This window comes from Aspergillus oryzae, chromosome 3 (genome assembly GCF_000184455.2).
Source record: "Aspergillus oryzae RIB40 DNA, chromosome 3".
NCBI classification, from domain to species: Eukaryota; Fungi; Ascomycota; class Eurotiomycetes; order Eurotiales; family Aspergillaceae; genus Aspergillus; species Aspergillus oryzae.
The window spans coordinates 726,994-743,770 of record NC_036437.1 but is presented as its reverse complement, the minus strand read 5'-3'; the positions used below and the strand labels follow the sequence as shown (position 1 = coordinate 743,770).

Below are 16,777 nucleotides of genomic sequence, written 5' to 3'. Positions count from 1 at the left end.
TTCTTTCCGCTAAAAAGGTCATTTAGATCTGCACTTCAAAGCGAGAGGCCATATGCTTCGAAAGCAGGCACTACTCGCGCATATGTCCAGTCGATGATCCCAGTGATATTGTATCGCTCATCGACAAGGATATGATAACCCCGTGTCATCCATATGTTCAGAAAGAACGGACCATCGTCGAGAATTGGCTCTAAGGCATTCCATCGGCTGGTACTTGCTAGATGTTTTAGGTAGTTGAAGACCAGGTACGCATTGATCGGGTACGCAGAAAAAAGCTGACCACTGCATATCATCTCAAGGTACATCTCTGCAATTGTCGAGTACTATTTTCGCGCATTGCAAAAGGGACCCATTTTGGGGGAATATGCCCATACTATCGCCCACTATAGGTCCGACGTGAATATCGCCATCTTGCCGGAAAGATAGACAGCCGATACGGTGAAAGGGAAACCCCTGGAGGGTGGATAGAATCTTGGCATAACTATCATACACACGGCGTAATTCCTCAACTGATGGCCGCTTGTGTAACAAGGGTATCCCAGGAAGCTCGTCAATGAGCATGTATGCAACACCAACATTGTTTTGGCGGTCATTCCGCAAACTGTAGTCATGCAGTTTCGGCGAAGGTACGTCGATATTCTCCAGCCACTTTAAAGTGGCACGTTCAGCTTTCATTGCGTCATTGCTCAGTTCGTCAGAGAGGGAGGTGTGATTATATCGGAGTATTCGAGCCAGCCAAGTGGCCCCATTAGAAAATTGAATGCACAAGTGAACGTACTTCTTACCCATCAACGCCCAATCAAGTAGTGCACATGGAAGGCCGCCATACCGCTCCGACGCTCGTCTCAGGAGACACTGGTCATTCACCATACGCCGGAGATTTTTCAACTCTTCAGTTTGGGCGGCAGTCTGGCCCTCGCCATATAATTAGTGTTTCATGAAAATATTTAGAACAACGACAAGAACCCAGAGGCCAAATGGCAACATACTGGGCAACCATGGCTTGGAGATGAGAGGTGAAGAGCGCAGAAATGCTGCCTACATCGATCGCAGAGACCGAGGTCGATGGCCGCAGCAGCAGGGCATCCTAGAACGCAACAATTCCAGAAACGTAGATTTCGTAGCGACATGTCTATCAAATCTCCTATTTTGTTAGATGTCGACGGGGGAGGCCACCAGGTGACTCTGAGGATCGAATACTGGGGTGTCCAGAACGCCACGATGCTATACTTCACTTCATTTAAGAAATAATATAGCGATCCACGTACGGCAACCTTCAGCTCGTAGGCATCAGTAGTAACTGGAAACCCTTCCTTCCTAATTAGGAAGGTGCATGGCCATTCCACCAAGTTAGTGCGGACTATAATTCCGGGAAGGTTCCCAACATTGCTACTTACTCTACCCTACAATCTGTTCTCGCTTCATAAACGACCTGATATAATCATGCAAATCTATCATCTCTATTGAATTTTCGAACATCACACACCAAAACAATCATGATACAGTTCTTCCAATTGGGAACCATCCTCTTGACATGCAATGGAAAACACACGGTGGGATTTACTAAACCAGCAGCAAAACCTCCATGTTCTAGTTCTTCAAGGTATACACCACCCGTCCGCGAGAGTCCCTACCCTTGTACTCCACTGGCTTTCCGATATCCGAAACAACCCGTCTCTCATCACCGTTGTGAAGGATGATGTCCAATTCCTTCCAGGCCGGAACGAACCCAGATTTCTGATCCCGAGTGAAACCAACCGTCACCTTCTCTTCTGTTGAGCTGTAGGTAACGGTATATTGTGAGATACTTGGCTTCAGCGAGATTCCGTCATCTTCGAACCAAGTAGTGCTGAAAGCTTGGCCATGAGAGCTGCCACGAGGCGGGAAGATTTCAACTCCTCTATAATCATCGAGCTCTTCAACAGCCACTGACGCCGGAGTTTCATCACCGGGAACCCGGGTGTGTACAGACTTTCCAACTGGGATGGCGCCACCGATTCGGGCCAAGAGGGGAATACTCTTCTTCCACTCAGATGGAACCTCAACCCATTGCCCGGAAGCAAAATAAGTATAAGGCTCGTTCATGTTTACATATCCAAAGTCAAACTGGTCATTTGCCTTCCGGGGAAGATATATCTTGGCAAAGCTCACACCCGGTTGGTAGACGCCACCGACCATAATAGTGTCACCAAACCAGAACTGCTCCTCCCCAGACTTAAGCGTCTTGGTCCAGACCTCAGGGTCAGTCTCGTAACCCCATCCCACCCAGCGCTGGGGTGGAGAGGCGTTCAAGTGACTCTCCAAGCCCAGAGAATAAATGTAAGGAAGAATCTCATACCGACGCTTGATAGTGTCCCGGACAAGCGGTGTGATCTCGGGGTACATCCAGGGTTCAATCACCTCACCGACGGAATTATTTTCGGGTGATGTCTTGAAGCAGTTGATGGCAAATCGAGGTGAGTGGATACCCAGTTGAATCCATCTGAGTAGCAGCTCTGGAGAAGGTTGAGGTCCTTCGAAGCCTCCAATATCGTGTCCACAGCACTGCAAAAGCGACATCCCGGCATTGAGGGACAAAGCATTTGCACCCTTCATGCTTTCCCAGCTGGTAACATTGTCTCCGCTCCACGTGCTAGCTGCGTAACGCATCGTACCAGCTGTAGCACTCCGAGTCAGAACGAAAGGTCTTTGGTTGGGCTCAAGATCAAGTAAGGCATCATGAGAGGCTTTGCCCATTAGCTCTGTGTGCATTGCACGGCCCCAATCGCCAACAGTGCCCTTAACCCCCGTCTTGGCACCATCAGAAACAGTTGGTTCATCAAGGGCCAGCTGCCAATCATCATCTGGAATCGTGTATTCATTGTTGTCATTCCACATTCCATCTATGCCGGCGCGCTTCAGGCTCTGGACTCCATTATACCACCATTTGAATGCGAAGGCTGAAGTGAAATCGATATGGCATCCATCACCTCCAGTTGCTCCGCCAGCACTCCACAATCTCATATACCCTGGCTCATTTGTCTCGGGGTTTTTGAAAAATCCATTTCCATCAATAAGCTTCTGGAAATCTGGGTGAGAGCCAAGCAAAAACGGCTTAATGTTAGTTATGAGACGAATCCCTCGTGAATGATACTTGGCAATCCACTCTTCCGGATTGGGGAATCGGTACTTGTTCCAAGTGAAGACATTGCGAACTTTGGGTTCAACTTCAGCAATCGAGTAGCCGGAGCTCATTTGATGCCCAGAGCAGGGAATTTCATGTTCTTTCAGTTTGTCGGCAAACTCCATGAGCGCTTGGTGGGCGGGTGGTTCATCCATCATGGTGTACTTGTATCCTCCGGAGATGTATCCGTACGCCCATCTGGGGACGAGGATCGGGTAGCCGACGAGCTCTGCATACGATCTCACGACATCTTTGAGTGTCTTTCCGACGATAAGATATTGTTCGAGACCACCGTAGTCTTGGCGGTAGACTTTGAAATGGCCCCAGAGGCCATCAATCTCTGAGCCAACAGACCACGTTCCTCTGCCGTGTGTGGTCGAGAAGATAGCAACACATCCCGCGGGTGATGCCTTGATCAAAAGGGGGATGTGCTTGTATAGGGGGTCGGTATTATACACGTCGTATCCAAAACTGTCTGTGGCTGAGAGCTGGAAATGACGGCCACTGAGATCCATTGGGGCTCTTTTCTCCCCAAGTCCAACATGGAGGTCGTTCCGGTCATGCTCAGTGTAATGCGCAATTCCGGATGCGTCTGCTACATAAGATCGCAGGGGAAGATCTCTGTACAAAGGCTTATCGGTGCCCTTCCACGACAGTGAGACCACTGGAGTATTGGCCCACTCAACAGAGGCTATTACATCGCCGACTTCGATGGTCTTTTGTTGGAAGCCGTGTTCTGTTGAAACATGGGTGTCTTCCAAGCTGGTCACTGGCTTGGTCACGCTCGGAAAAGGGGGAAGAGGGTGGTCCTCTGAAGAAAAGGTAACTCTAAATAGATTTTCGCGAATTGGTTCAAATGAGAAGTCAAACTGTCGCTTGTCTGAACCCGAACGAAGATGTACAGCGGCGGAGCTCTGAGCTCCTGCCGGAGTCTCTTGATAGCTCTTGGGACAAAACTCTTTCTGAGGCATGATTTCGTGTCAAGCGGTTTGAAAGAACACTATTTGGAGAGAAGATCATATCAGCGAAATGGATCAAGACTTGAAGCTCTATTTGAATGTTATTACGCACATCTGCGTCATCGGGACTACTCAAGGACAACTACCGTGTATACATCGGACTTCGGGTTCATCTCCGACAGTCTTGGCTGCTTTCCCCACAGAACACCTCCGCGTTCTTGGCAACATGTCGGTTTTTCCAACCGAACACCGATACTAGACTTCTTTAAGACTACAGTCTCCCCACAAGTGCGGTCCTTGTCCTACACGGTGATAGTACAATGGGAATCATTGGACGCGTCATCGGAAGATGCCCGACAGTCGTCACGAGTCATACCATGTCATCCCGTTGTGTTTTGCCGGTATCGATGGTCCAGTCCGCACTAATCCTCGTATGGTCTACAGGACGAGCGGTGGCTTGGTAGATTTTCTCCCCTTACGGCTTTTGGGGGTTTTGTCCGGGGTTGGAGATCATGCTTTCCCCACGGGGTTCTTCTACCAAGGTCGGTATACCCTACCAAAATCCGAGTGTTAGCAAAACATCCTTCTGTGTTGGTTCACTACTTCATGTGCTTATCACCATCTGTTCTAAGCACTGGAGAAATTTGAAGCTCTCCCCCTTTTCTAGTTCCACAGTGTCTATCCTCCCGAGCTAGCTGAGTACAGCTAGAAAACCTAAGGAAAAGAACAAGATGTCTCATCACAAAGCAACAGCGTCCAGAGAGCAGGGTCAAGATGAGCATATAGAGTCTGTTGAGGATTCGGCTCATCAGGACAGGGAGCACCCAGCTGGGCCTGGACACGACAGAGCTTTGGACCTTATAGCAGATGCAGGACACTCATCTGTCCTGACAGCTGAGAACAACGCCCGAGTGCTTCGAAAGATCGACCTGAGGCTTTTACCTATTCTTCTTGGGATATATTTCTTACAGCAACTCGACAAGTCGAGCCTTTCGTACGCATCCATTTTTGGTCTTGTCGAGACAGCTCATCTCCATGGACAGCAATATTCCTGGCTGGGAGCAGTTGTGTATCTAGTACAACTCGTGGCCCAACCTTTCGTTGCTTACATCTTAGTTAAAGTTCCAATTGGAAAGTTCCTGGCATGCACAACCCTTTGCTGGGGCATAGCCCTGACGTGTATGACTCCGGCAAATTCCTTTGCGGGCTTATTGATCTGCCGGATATTTTTGGGTCTCTTTGAAGCCGGTATACGTGAGTATCTCTTAAGCCCAGGCGCTCTGACCTCAATGCTGACTATGGGTTACGAATAACAGCTGCTTGTTTCATCGCTGTAACGCAAATGTGGTATCGACGAATCGAACAGCCTGTCCGGCTTGGTTCGTGGTATGCTATGAATGGTGTGGTGTACATGGTGCGTTGGACTCATTTGGACACCCAGTGCGCTGTTATACTAAGGCCAGACTCTGGCAAGTAGTTTGGCAGTCTACTTTCGTATGGTCTAGGCCATATAAAGTCTTCGGTTTTTGAGCCCTATCAGGTTGGTCAAATAACTCCAATTTGTTCATGTCAAAAATCTAACTCGCAGTCAAGATTATCTTCTTATTCTTCGGCCTTATAACGATTGCTTTCTCTGGCCTTATCCTGTGAGTGATGTCGCATTCAAGATCAAGTGATGTGCACACCTAACCCTAGCTGCGTAGGTTGTTTATGCCCGATTCACCAATTCGATCCAAATTCCTTACCGAGGAAGACAAGCTCCTGGCTATTGAGAGGTATGCGGCTTGAGTCAGGTACTCGCCATATAGGACGCTAACTGAGTCTTATCAAGACTTCGCATGAACCAACAAGGTATTGAGACGCATGAATGGAAATGGGGCCATGTCAAAGAGGCGTGCCTCGACATAAAGTCATTTTTCTGGTTTGCCCTGATGTTTGCAGTCTCGTAAGAATCGGTCCATACCCGTTATTGAAGCAGTCACGACTCACAGCCTCGTAGGATTCCTAGCGGCGGCATTTCGACATTTGGCCCATTAATCATTGAGTCGTTCGGTTTCGATCAGTTCAAAACAATTCTTTTCAACATACCCTTTGGTGCTGTCCAGCTCGTGGCAACAATGGGAGGAGCGTGGCTAGCGACCACTCTGAAAATGAAGGGGCCTGTCATAGCCCTGTTATCTTTGCCTGCCATTGCGGGTTGCGTCATGCTGCTGCAGCTTCCTCGTGACGGTCATCACAATGGAGCATTACTTGCGGGTTATTACATCGTAAGTCTTCCTGGGTACTAATATCTGCATGGCTTTACTAATTGGAATAAGGTCTCTGTGTATCCTGGAATTAGTATGTTTGCTACGGGACGATGGAAATGGATTAAGCTGACAGATGACTAGCGCCCATGGTCTATTCGTGGTCTGCAGGAAACACCGCAGGAGAGACGAAGAAAAAGATTGTGAATGGCATAGTCCTTGTTGGACAATGCGCCGGTAACGTAGGTGGAAGATTAAGTTCGAACGGAACAGTTTACTTATTTTACCCGACAGGTTCTCGGCTCGAATCTGTACACAACCACAGACGCACCCTTGTATAGACGTGGTTTGATATCCAGGTGAGTGATAGCAATGGTCATGATACGGTACCCGAGCTGACTGCAATTATAGCCTTGCAATGTTCTGTCTCCTCGTCCTCCTTTCCATGTAAATTCGTCCTACTGACCTCTACACGGACCCGTGTGCTTACTTATACTTCTCCAGGATGAATATGGCATACCTATGTTTCCTCAACAAAATGCATGAGAGGAAACGAGTGAGTATGGGTAAGAACGCCAAGATCGTCGACCATTCGATGCAAGCTGTTGGTTCAGTGCCAGTGGACAAGACCGAGCCTCAACAGTCCGCAGTGAGCGAAGACAACGCGTTCAAAGATCTCACGGACTGGGAGAATGAAGACTTCGTCTATGTGTACTGAGCGGAACTACCTGATTTCATGACAAACTGAGATACACGGATATAGGTGTGGTTATTGGACCAGTCATCTTGTACGGCGCGTTATAGGTGATGAGGGCCTGTGTTGGATGGAGTATATTGATAATTCATTGCTTAAAGCTTGTCCCCGAATTTGGATTCTGTGACGTAGAGCATCCTACAAAGTTGTAATAGGCTTAGCCACCTCTAGATTAGGCTCAAATAGCGTGTAATTCTAATTTCCCCCTAAGCGAAGATAAACATTACGTTAGTTGTTGTATCGGCATGTCTTTAGCCGAGCCGGCGAGTCTCCGATGTTGACGGCGTTGCCCCGCCCCCATTAATATCATCCATGCAACGATCCGCATCCTTCTTGCATTAACCCTTTCTGTAATCTATTCTAGCTGATCTTAGCACATACCTACCATCCAGCCCGCATGGATTCTGACGGTTCCTCGTGTGTGGTGTCGGCTCCGATTGGGAAGAAGCGCATTCCCGTACAGTTTTGTTCCTTTCTCCGGGATATGCATGTATTACTGGCTAACTCACGCCAATCATAGAAGGCATGCAGCGCTTGTCGGCAGTCAAAAGTGTGCTTGAACTCCGTAATAGATCCGCCTATGTATCCATTTTGACCTTCCTATAGGTGAGATGTGACGGAAAACGACCATGTACCAGGTATTGTCGCCTTTTCTCATACATTTGCTCTAGATGGTGAAAATGCTTTGCTTACAAGTATAATAGGTGCAGACGCTCGCGAAAGCAATGTGTATTCTTCGAGATCCCAAGGGATCCCTCCATGGAGTATGTGCACTTATCTCGTCTCTTCAGAAGCGGCCCTTTGGGTATTGGTGCACATGACAAAAGCTGACTAGACTGAAGGCGGCTAGGAAATGTGGAAGCTGAAGTACAACGACTGCAAGCACAATTGAGCGATATGCACGAGCTTCTTCGGCTTCACATACAGCCGAATTTAGGACCTCTTGGAGATGTAACCCAGGGTCAAGTTCCAGGGCAGCAGATCCCAATTCCTTCTCCAAGTCATATTATGTCGGACCCTGGGCCAATGCCCACATTCCTTGGGACTGCGGATCCTGGTGGCCACCACTCTCGTGGTCCTAGGTGTATATCAACTCATCGGAACGGCCCTCTCCTCCAGCAACTGCAAACTGCGGAGGTGAATAGTCCTCATCCCGCGAGGCAGAGGCGCTCCGGGTTCGATGTTAGAGAAGAACCCATCTCCGATTTCATCAGCAAGGGTCTCATGACAATTGACCAGGCCATGTCATGCTTTACAACGTAGGTGCTGCGAGGCATTCTGTATCTTTTGTTAGCTTTTGCTGATCCAACATAGGTTCTTCCAAGGTTGTGTACGTACCCTTAGCTTCTACCCTCCATTAACCTAGAGGCTTATTCATCGGACAATGTCCAGGATAGGTATATCCCAATTTTCGACCCGGAACTCGACAACTTTGAGTCTGTGCGTGCGCGCAGTAGCATACTCTTAAATGCCATCTGTACAATTGGTAGTCGCGTTGAGACAAGTATGACAAACTTACTCAAGTCACTCATGACACATTACCGCGGTTGTATAACTGATGGATGTCAGAATCCGGGTCTCAGATTTCCGATTTGCTGCACGCAGAGCTCAAGAGGTGGATCAACGTTGTTATTCAAAACAAAACACTAAACTGCCTAGAGTCGATCCAGGCGCTTCTTATCGTGGCATGCTATTCTGCAGAACGTTCTCTCCTACTGTCATTTGCGACCCGGATGGCATTAGACTTGAGCTTGGATGAAGCATTCGAAGAACTTATACAGCGGCTGACCATGGACGAGATTGAAGGCACACCTGAACTCCATATGACAACTGATGAAGAAGAACGTTCTTTGATGCGCAAGTCCCGGACATGGTTTGGCCTCCTTGTTTTAGATCATATGTATGTTCGCAATCCAATGCGGGATCTATTCAGGCTGATCATCTTCAGATTTCATGTAGATGGCGGAAAGCCGCCTGGCATTCGGATGACGGGCAATGCACATCGATGCCGCATTTTGCTCCGTCATCATACGTCGACAATACTGGATTTACGCCTCTTTTCTCAGGTTGAGGTATGTCTATGTATCTACATCTAACCATACAAACGGACTGACACTGAAATGAAAGCTTAACGTTATACGTGGTAATTTTGATATCTCATGTCTCCAGCATAAACACAAGAGAGGTCCTTACACCCTTAAATAGCAAGAGTCAACGACACTCTAGACACGAAAGAGACGTTAGATAGACCGGATATCGCCGAATTTGTACACGAGGCCAAGGTAGATCTTGACCTGTGGTTTGAGTAAGTGAATCAATTACCTTCCCTGTCTATATCACCTACTGAATGATTTAGTGACTGGTTGCGCATCATTGGTACGTTTACTGTAACATTATATAGCATTATATGGTTGTACTAATGTGAATGGAAATCTTCAGAGAACTCGGTTGCTGCAGGAGAAGAGAGACCCTTCCTCTTAGCAGCCCTACGCGTCCAAAAATGCTGGGCTGAACTAATACTCCACTGCAAAGCCCTGCTATCAATGGGAGTAGAGAATGTGGCGTACGTATCATTTCTCCCATTAGCTAAAAATATCGCTCCACCCTTACACTGACACCAAACTAGTGCTATGTCCCCCATTGAGCGCAATATCCTTCTACTGGCCAAGTCCAGCGCCCGAAAACACCTCCGCCTCATAAGCACAGAGCCAGACTTCTACCTCTCCAAACTGAAATATGCCATGGATTTTGTCTGGGCCAAGTGCGCGTTCTGCTTCCTACTCCTTCTAAAGCTCTCTCGGCTTCTCCCGGAACGAAGGGAGGAGCACCAGGAACTGTTAGACCACGGAAACAGACTTCTCAATGAGCTAACTCGATCTGTGGGATCAAGTGGGCAAATTACCGGCAATGGAAGCATCTACATGCAGATTCTTAGGCTGAGTATTGAGAAATACGGCCGAATCTTTCAGGAAAGAGAAGCGGGTGGGGATCCGGTGACTACGGCGCCATTCTGGGAATCGTTTGATGCCCAGGCAGACTTGCAGTCTTTTGTGCCGGAGCAGTTTGTTCGGGAGTGGGACTTTCCTGGGCTGAATTTGTTTTATTTTCCTACTGCGTGGCAGGATTTCTTTGGGGACTTTTCCCTGGCTGTTTGATTCTTTTGTTTTGCAATGGTGCCGGTACTATGAATGATGAATTACTTTCAATATCAGACAACCTCTTAAGTAAATTGTCATAAGCCCAATCTATATACATTGTTCGGTAAACAAGATGCTGCATGTAAATTATATCCAATTCGCACACCTATGCACAGATTTCATACAGATTACCGCCCATCCACAGGCATAATTGTTTACCTACTTGGCCCCATGAGCCAGCTAACTGCTAGCAATAAAGCTCAAACAGCACAAAGCCAAACCCAGACCCAAAATCTACAAAAATAGGATATACAACATAGAACAACAGGGATCCGAATCCTTATGTGGATCAAACTCAAAAACCTAGTATACGAACCATCCAATCAACTACCCCAATTATACACTAACTTAACATCCGACACACCGACATCTAAGCCCTAATCGGAGTATACCAGTATCCCTGCAAAACAAACATAGTATAAGAATGAGTCCCCAATCTCATTCAAACGGGACATTCAGACCCATCCTATTCACGAAGTGAGTTCTCCCAACATGGTTGGCCACAACGACCCCAAGACCGGATGGTAAGTTCATTCACCCCGATGACTACAATATACCTTGACGACACCCTACAAATCCAACTAATATCTGGATAGGTGGATGGGAGAGCCCGGAAACTCCGGTACGTGAACACCATCACACTTCCAAGAACTACTAACTGCCGATTCACCAAGTCCCAAAAGCATAAGGTACTGACAGTTCATGAAAATAGTCCGCCCCACCCCAATACGCATAACCACCTATGCCCTATCCCCAAATCGCCAGAGACCCTTTGCTGGGGCGTTCCATGCTGCTATTTACAATACATTCCGGAGGTGCAGACATCAGGTGTTATATGTTGTGCCGCCGTTTCTGGTTGCCTATGCGGCGATGAATTGGGCGAATGAGAGGTTTGTGGGTTACTAGGGAAATTACTGTATAGATTTTCTGATTTGGTATAGGAATGAGTATCTGAATTCGAAACAGGGGAGGTTGGAGAGAGCTGACGCGGCTGAGTGAGAGGTTGGTTGGGTTTGTGTTCAGGGGGTGTTGGCTGTTAATTACGTGTTTTGCGTGATGTAGATTGTTGTGATTAAGGCAACATATATTTATTTATATATTTCTTAAGGTCTCGAATACTATGTGGTTTCTGGACGGAGTGTGGCCGTCTGGCATTGATATATATTTTGGGTTACCCGCAAAACCACCCAACAAAATCCATAGAACTATTGGATCCATGGATACATACGATGTCTAAGAATTACATCTTAGACCCATAGTCTGGACCATCATGACGGTCCACACGACCACGGAACACAGACCGACAAATTACATAATTGAGAAGAAGCTTTAACTAAGTTGAAGTTATACGAACGCAACCCCGCGTTTCCATTCTTTCGATTTTAGCTATATAACAATCGAACAATTTCCATTCGAACCAGGAAAACAAATTTTGTACCACAAGCTACCTATTCATCTATCACTTTATCTAAACCAGACAGATAAATTCCGGTATCCATCATGAGTCCACCAAGCCAGAATGTAAACAGTCCTGCAACAACACCCTCACAACCTATATCAAAACCCCAAACAAAACACAACAAACCTCCGCCCAAAATAATCCGATGTACTAACAAAAAAACAGATAGTCTCCCCTACCGAATTCCAAAAAGCCCACAGCACCCACCTCGCCCACGAAAAAGCAGCAACCCACCACCTCCAAGCCCTCGCCTCCGCGCGCCGCTCCCTGCCCATAGTCCCCGTCCCAGATGCCTCACGCTTCAAGTTCGACACTATCGACGGCGAGAAAACTCTCCCTGAGCTTTTCGCCGGTCGGAAGCAACTAATCATGTACCATTTTATGCTGGGGCCGGAGGACGAGAAGGGGTGTGTGGGGTGTTCGTTTTGCATGGATCATATACCTGATCTGCGGCATTTGGAGAGTCGGGATACGAGTTTTGTGGCGGTTGCGAGGGCGCCGGTGGGGAAGATTGAAGAGTATAAGAGGCTTACGGGGTGGGGGTTCCCGTTTTATAGTTCGGAGAAGACGCATCGGGCGTGGGAGGAGGCGGAGAAGGGTGGAGAGGTTATCACTTGGAAGCCTGGGAATGGGTATTTTGGCTTATGTGTGTTTTTCAGGGGGGATGAGGGGGAGGTGTTCCATACGTATTCTACTACGGATCGGGGGATGGAGATTCTTCTTGGGACGTATCATTTGTTGGATATGACGCCTTTGGGGAGGCAGGAGGTGGGGAATGGGATGAATAATTTTCGGAGAATTTATGAATACTGAAAGGTGGTTGGGGATGTGATGTATGTAAATTAGGGCTTGAGGCTGGGTTCCGATGACGTCGGACGTTGCATACATTGAACGAATCTCATGCAGTCATGTAATATCACGCATTTTTCCAGTGTGGGCCTTATGGTTTCAAGGATGGGTTCCAATATTCCTTTCGTGAGCAGTTGAGCTCTCGGTGATAGCGCCATGGTTCTGATCTCTAACCCATCAAGAGTCTTAGATGCAGCTTTATAATGAATCACAAAGAAAAAAAAGAAAAAGTGTGGGAGGAAAGAAAGAGAGATTAAAAACACGGGTGGGGAATTTAACACAAGGAAAAGAAAGAAAGAAAGAAAAGAAAAGAAATAGAAAATGATGAACATGAAGAGAATCCTGACGCGTCCCAATGCTGAGAGAAAAGAAAATCAAATAAAGGAAAGCAAAATGCGTATCAGACAGAAACGCAATGTAGATATCCTCCCACTGCAGCCACTTCATCCCACCAAGGGAAAAGAAGTCGTCAACATCACTTCGTCCCAATGTACATAATCGTTACTTCCACTTCATCGTGATTCTATACGTTCTTGTAGAGCAACAGTGGCTCACCGACGTTCTCGATCTCTGGAATAGTGCACTTCAGGTCGAAAGCCTTCGCCAGGACGATCTTGAAGATCTAACAGATAGTTAGTATCGGATGGAAACCAGATTCGGAAATTATCTCCGTTCGCACCTTTTGTACGTTTATACTGTGGCTGGTGCTGCTAAAAATCAAGCTGGCCTTCATGGCCTTGGCAAACCGCTTGGCCTAAGCTCAAATTAGCGTGGTTATTGTTAGATTTCTTCACGCTAACATACCTGGACCGAGATCTCCTCCTGGTCTTCCCGGGGAAAGTTGACAAAGTGATCATATTTTGTGCCAACGAGGAAAGGAATCGCGGTCTTATTGAAACCACGGCCCTGGCGGTACCACTCTTTAATGGAGTTCAGCGTGCTCTTGCGGGTGAGATCGAACATGAAGAGGATCGCGACGGCATCGTTGCAGACAAGGGGAAGCATATTGACGAATTCACGCTGCCCACCCAGATCCCAGATGGAAAAAGTAATCTCCGTATTCCGGATAGAAATCGTTTTCTCCATGAAGTTTACACCTGCGCAAGGTTAGAGTTGCGCCCACAAATAGCGACCCGAATATGATCACATACCCAACGTTTGAATGTAGTCTTCGTCCCAACTGCCCTCCACGTATTTGACCATCAAACTGGTCTTTCCGATCTGAGCGTCTCCGACCATTCCGACCTTGATCACCACGCTGTTTTTCGTTTGCTGTTGCGATGGTTGTTTTTGGCTGACATCCTGGCTAGTCTGGGAGATGCCGGGGGCACTGGACAATCCGGAACTTGGCCGAGACAACGAAGGGATTTGGGTTTGAGTCAAAGGAGAAGGAGACGGCCGGGTATCGTCATGAGACTGATAATCGCGAGTTGGAGAGTGGTATTCGACGGCGGAGTGGGAGGAATAGTGGGCGCGCGAATCGCTGCTGTAACCGTCCTTGTAAGCGGCAGCGGGGGCCGTATCCTCCGTTACATGAGGATCCTGTTCGATCTGATCCGCCACATGAGGTATGCTGGCGGTCGGAAAATGTGACGCATCCATCTTGAGAGGAGTGTTTCAACTGGGAGGGATGTTGGACAAAGCTTTCCACAGCCCCTGTGGGAGTGCCTGAGGGTGAACACAGCCGCAGCTCCAGAAGAGGGAGAGCGTCAACAGCCCGATCGCCACTAGTCCGCGATAGGCTTAGCGCCGTTGCCCGTCGGGCTTCGCAGAAAAAAAAAGTTCCTGAACCCTAATCAGTAATTTTCCCTCTCGTTGAAGGTGGTTCTGCCGCACGACTGGTTCGTCGACAGCTTCTATTTAATCCTTATTGATTAACCATTCTACACCATGTCGAAAAGAGCTGCCGACGTTTCCGATGAGCAATCTGCCGCTCTCAAGGCGGGAGAGCGCCCGATGACCGAAGCCCCTCCAGACGAGGTGGGGGAATTCGAGGACGAGTTCGAGGACGAATTCGAGAGCGAAGATGAGATCCTCGAGGCCGGTGTGGATGGCCGTCCTGATGCGGAGCGGGAGGAGGAAGAAAAGGGTAAGCTTTCATGCTCATCTGGTTTTACCGGCTCAGCTCTGATTGCGACCGTGTCCTACAGATGCGATGGAGGTCGACCAGCAGACTTTCATCCCCGGAAGAACGAAACTCGCTCCCGGCGAGGTGCTTTCGCCAGACCCTTCTACGTATAATATGCTGCACACCCTCACCACACCCTGGCCCTGTCTTTCTTTCGATATTGTCCGCGATAATCTGGGCGACAACCGCAAGACCTTCCCAGCGACCGTCTATGCAGTAACCGGTACACAGGCAGAGGGACGTCGATCAAAGGAAAACGAGCTCATGGTCCTAAAGATGAGCGGATTGAGCAAGATGGAGAAGGAGAATGGTACAGACTCGGAAAGTGACTCGGACGACGATGACGACATGGGAGAACCTATTCTTGAGCACAAGAGTATCCCCTTGGGATCGACAACCAACCGGATCCGTTGCCATCAAACCCCCTCGTCCTCTGGAGACTATTCCAAGCCACCACAGACCCTCACTGCCACCATGCTGGAGAACTCGCAGGTGGTCATCCACGACGTTACCCCTCATCTTACGAGCTTCGATGTTCCCGGCACCGTTCTCCCTCCTTCCGCCTCCAAACCCCTTTCTACTCTTCGCATGCACAAGTCTGAAGGCTACGCACTGGATTGGTCCCCTTTACAGCCACTGGGCAAATTGTTGACTGGTGATAACGATGGTTTGATCTACGTTACGACACGCACCGAAGGTGGCGGCTGGGTTACTGATACGCGGCCCTTCACTGGACACGCTTCGTCGGTCGAAGAATTGCAATGGTCTCCCAACGAGCGGAATGTTTTCGCTTCCGCTAGCAGTGATGGCAGTGTGAAGGTGTGGGACGTTCGGTCCAAGTCCCGCAAGCCTGCTGTGGATGTGAAGGTGTCGAATACCGACGTGAATGTCATGACATGGTCGAAGCAGACTTTCCACCTTCTCGCTACCGGTGCCGACGATGGCCAATGGGGCGTCTGGGATCTGAGACACTGGAAGCCGAATGCCGCGGCGCCGTCATCCCAGATCACGGCATCGCCTGTCGCCGCCTTCGACTTCCACAAGGAGCCTATCACTAGTATTGAATGGCACCCAACCGATGACAGTGTGGTGGCCGTTGGTTCAGCCGATAACACTGTGACTCTGTGGGATTTGGCTGTAGAACTCGACGAGGAGGAGAGCCGGGAAGCTGGTCTGGCAGATGTTCCGCCGCAATTGCTGTTCGTGCATTACATGGAGTCGGTCAAGGAGATCCACTGGCAGGCCCAGATGCCCGGTACTATCATGGCTACTGGCGCTGCTGGATTCGGGTATGTATTCCGGACACCGTTATGAGAAGTGTCCAATGCTAACCTCTTCTTCACAGAGTATTCAAGACGATCAGTGTCTAAAAAATTAAAAAAAAATTAAAAGTGCGATTTCGAGATATACGCCCCACGACTTGCCGTTCTCATACCTTTATACCATTTGTTTGATGGAAGTTCATTTAAAGTTCTAAGGGAATAGAAGTCAATGAATCTGATGACATTGTGATAGTATTATGCGAGACATGACTGCACAAATCATGGCGATGGTAACTGACTAGTGTGATTGAGTTGGAAGGCTGATTGGTTTCGAGCGACAGTTTAGTGTTGTGCTCAGAGCGCCTCGTGACGATCCGCATGTCGGCAAATGATTGTCAAATGCCGTCGGGGGTGTAAGCGGGCTGGTGACCAGTCCTGATTTGTCGTAGATTGACCCAGTCAATGCGAGATGCATACACGCTGTGGCAAGGGAAAAAAATCTTATAAAAGTCAAAATTGGCTATGGATACTCTTTTTGCGACGAAGAATCCCGCAGAGAGACACGTGTAAGACAGGAGGAGTAGACAGAGCAATTACTGAGTTGGGAGAGTCTCCCGTGACATATCAAATTTCGTTCCCCATGGGAATTCGTGGGGGGTTGAAAGTCCGGGGCATCCAATCAGAAACCGGTCCCCATATATGCGCAAATGCGGGGAAAGCTGTGCCTCGATTGGTGTGTTAAAGGTCGTCGCCAACCTTT

General features: G+C 48.3%; 8 protein-coding genes across 8 annotated transcripts; 5 read left to right on the top strand and 3 right to left on the bottom strand.

Moving 5' to 3' along the window:
* Positions 1-35: 35 nt before the first annotated feature.
* On the bottom strand, positions 36-675 carry AO090023000289 (uncharacterized protein; the record flags this gene model as incomplete). The annotated part of the gene is made up of 2 exons (XM_001820803.3): positions 36-307; positions 375-675. The coding sequence occupies 2 exons, from the start codon at positions 673-675 to the stop codon at positions 36-38; spliced, it is 573 nt and encodes a 190-aa protein (XP_001820855.3).
* A 915-nt stretch (positions 676-1,590) lies between these two features.
* Positions 1,591-4,134, bottom strand: AO090023000288 (putative alpha-glucosidase; the record flags this gene model as incomplete). The annotated part of the gene is made up of 1 exon (XM_001820802.1): positions 1,591-4,134. The coding sequence occupies one exon, from the start codon at positions 4,132-4,134 to the stop codon at positions 1,591-1,593; it is 2,544 nt and encodes an 847-aa protein (XP_001820854.1).
* A 719-nt stretch (positions 4,135-4,853) lies between these two features.
* On the top strand, positions 4,854-7,086 carry AO090023000287 (putative MFS transporter; the record flags this gene model as incomplete). The annotated part of the gene is made up of 12 exons (XM_001820801.1): positions 4,854-5,376; positions 5,439-5,536; positions 5,600-5,662; positions 5,716-5,768; positions 5,826-5,897; positions 5,954-6,067; positions 6,122-6,389; positions 6,441-6,462; positions 6,513-6,610; positions 6,663-6,727; positions 6,780-6,815; positions 6,873-7,086. 12 exons carry the CDS (start codon positions 4,854-4,856, stop codon positions 7,084-7,086), a joined length of 1,626 nt encoding a protein of 541 aa, XP_001820853.1.
* Positions 7,087-8,130: 1,044 nt separating this feature from the next.
* On the top strand, positions 8,131-8,488 carry AO090023000285 (uncharacterized protein; the record flags this gene model as incomplete). Its single annotated transcript, XM_001820798.3, has 2 exons — positions 8,131-8,381; positions 8,437-8,488. The coding sequence occupies 2 exons, from the start codon at positions 8,131-8,133 to the stop codon at positions 8,486-8,488; spliced, it is 303 nt and encodes a 100-aa protein (XP_001820850.3).
* A 367-nt stretch (positions 8,489-8,855) lies between these two features.
* Positions 8,856-9,218, top strand: AO090023000284 (uncharacterized protein; the record flags this gene model as incomplete). Its single annotated transcript, XM_023235517.1, has 2 exons — positions 8,856-9,022; positions 9,056-9,218. 2 exons carry the CDS (start codon positions 8,856-8,858, stop codon positions 9,216-9,218), a joined length of 330 nt encoding a protein of 109 aa, XP_023090531.1.
* A 447-nt stretch (positions 9,219-9,665) lies between these two features.
* Positions 9,666-10,277, top strand: AO090023000283 (uncharacterized protein; the record flags this gene model as incomplete). The annotated part of the gene is made up of 2 exons (XM_023235516.1): positions 9,666-9,685; positions 9,749-10,277. 2 exons carry the CDS (start codon positions 9,666-9,668, stop codon positions 10,275-10,277), a joined length of 549 nt encoding a protein of 182 aa, XP_023090530.1.
* Positions 10,278-11,819: 1,542 nt separating this feature from the next.
* Positions 11,820-12,591, top strand: AO090023000282 (DUF899 domain-containing protein; the record flags this gene model as incomplete). The annotated part of the gene is made up of 2 exons (XM_001820797.3): positions 11,820-11,840; positions 11,944-12,591. The coding sequence occupies 2 exons, from the start codon at positions 11,820-11,822 to the stop codon at positions 12,589-12,591; spliced, it is 669 nt and encodes a 222-aa protein (XP_001820849.1).
* Positions 12,592-13,150: 559 nt separating this feature from the next.
* On the bottom strand, positions 13,151-15,231 carry AO090023000281 (Spg1/Tem1 GTP-binding protein; the record flags this gene model as incomplete). Its single annotated transcript, XM_023235515.1, has 5 exons — positions 13,151-13,249; positions 13,307-13,381; positions 13,432-13,724; positions 13,779-13,899; positions 15,217-15,231. 5 exons carry the CDS (start codon positions 15,229-15,231, stop codon positions 13,151-13,153), a joined length of 603 nt encoding a protein of 200 aa, XP_023090529.1.
* Positions 15,232-16,777: the final 1,546 nt, after the last annotated feature.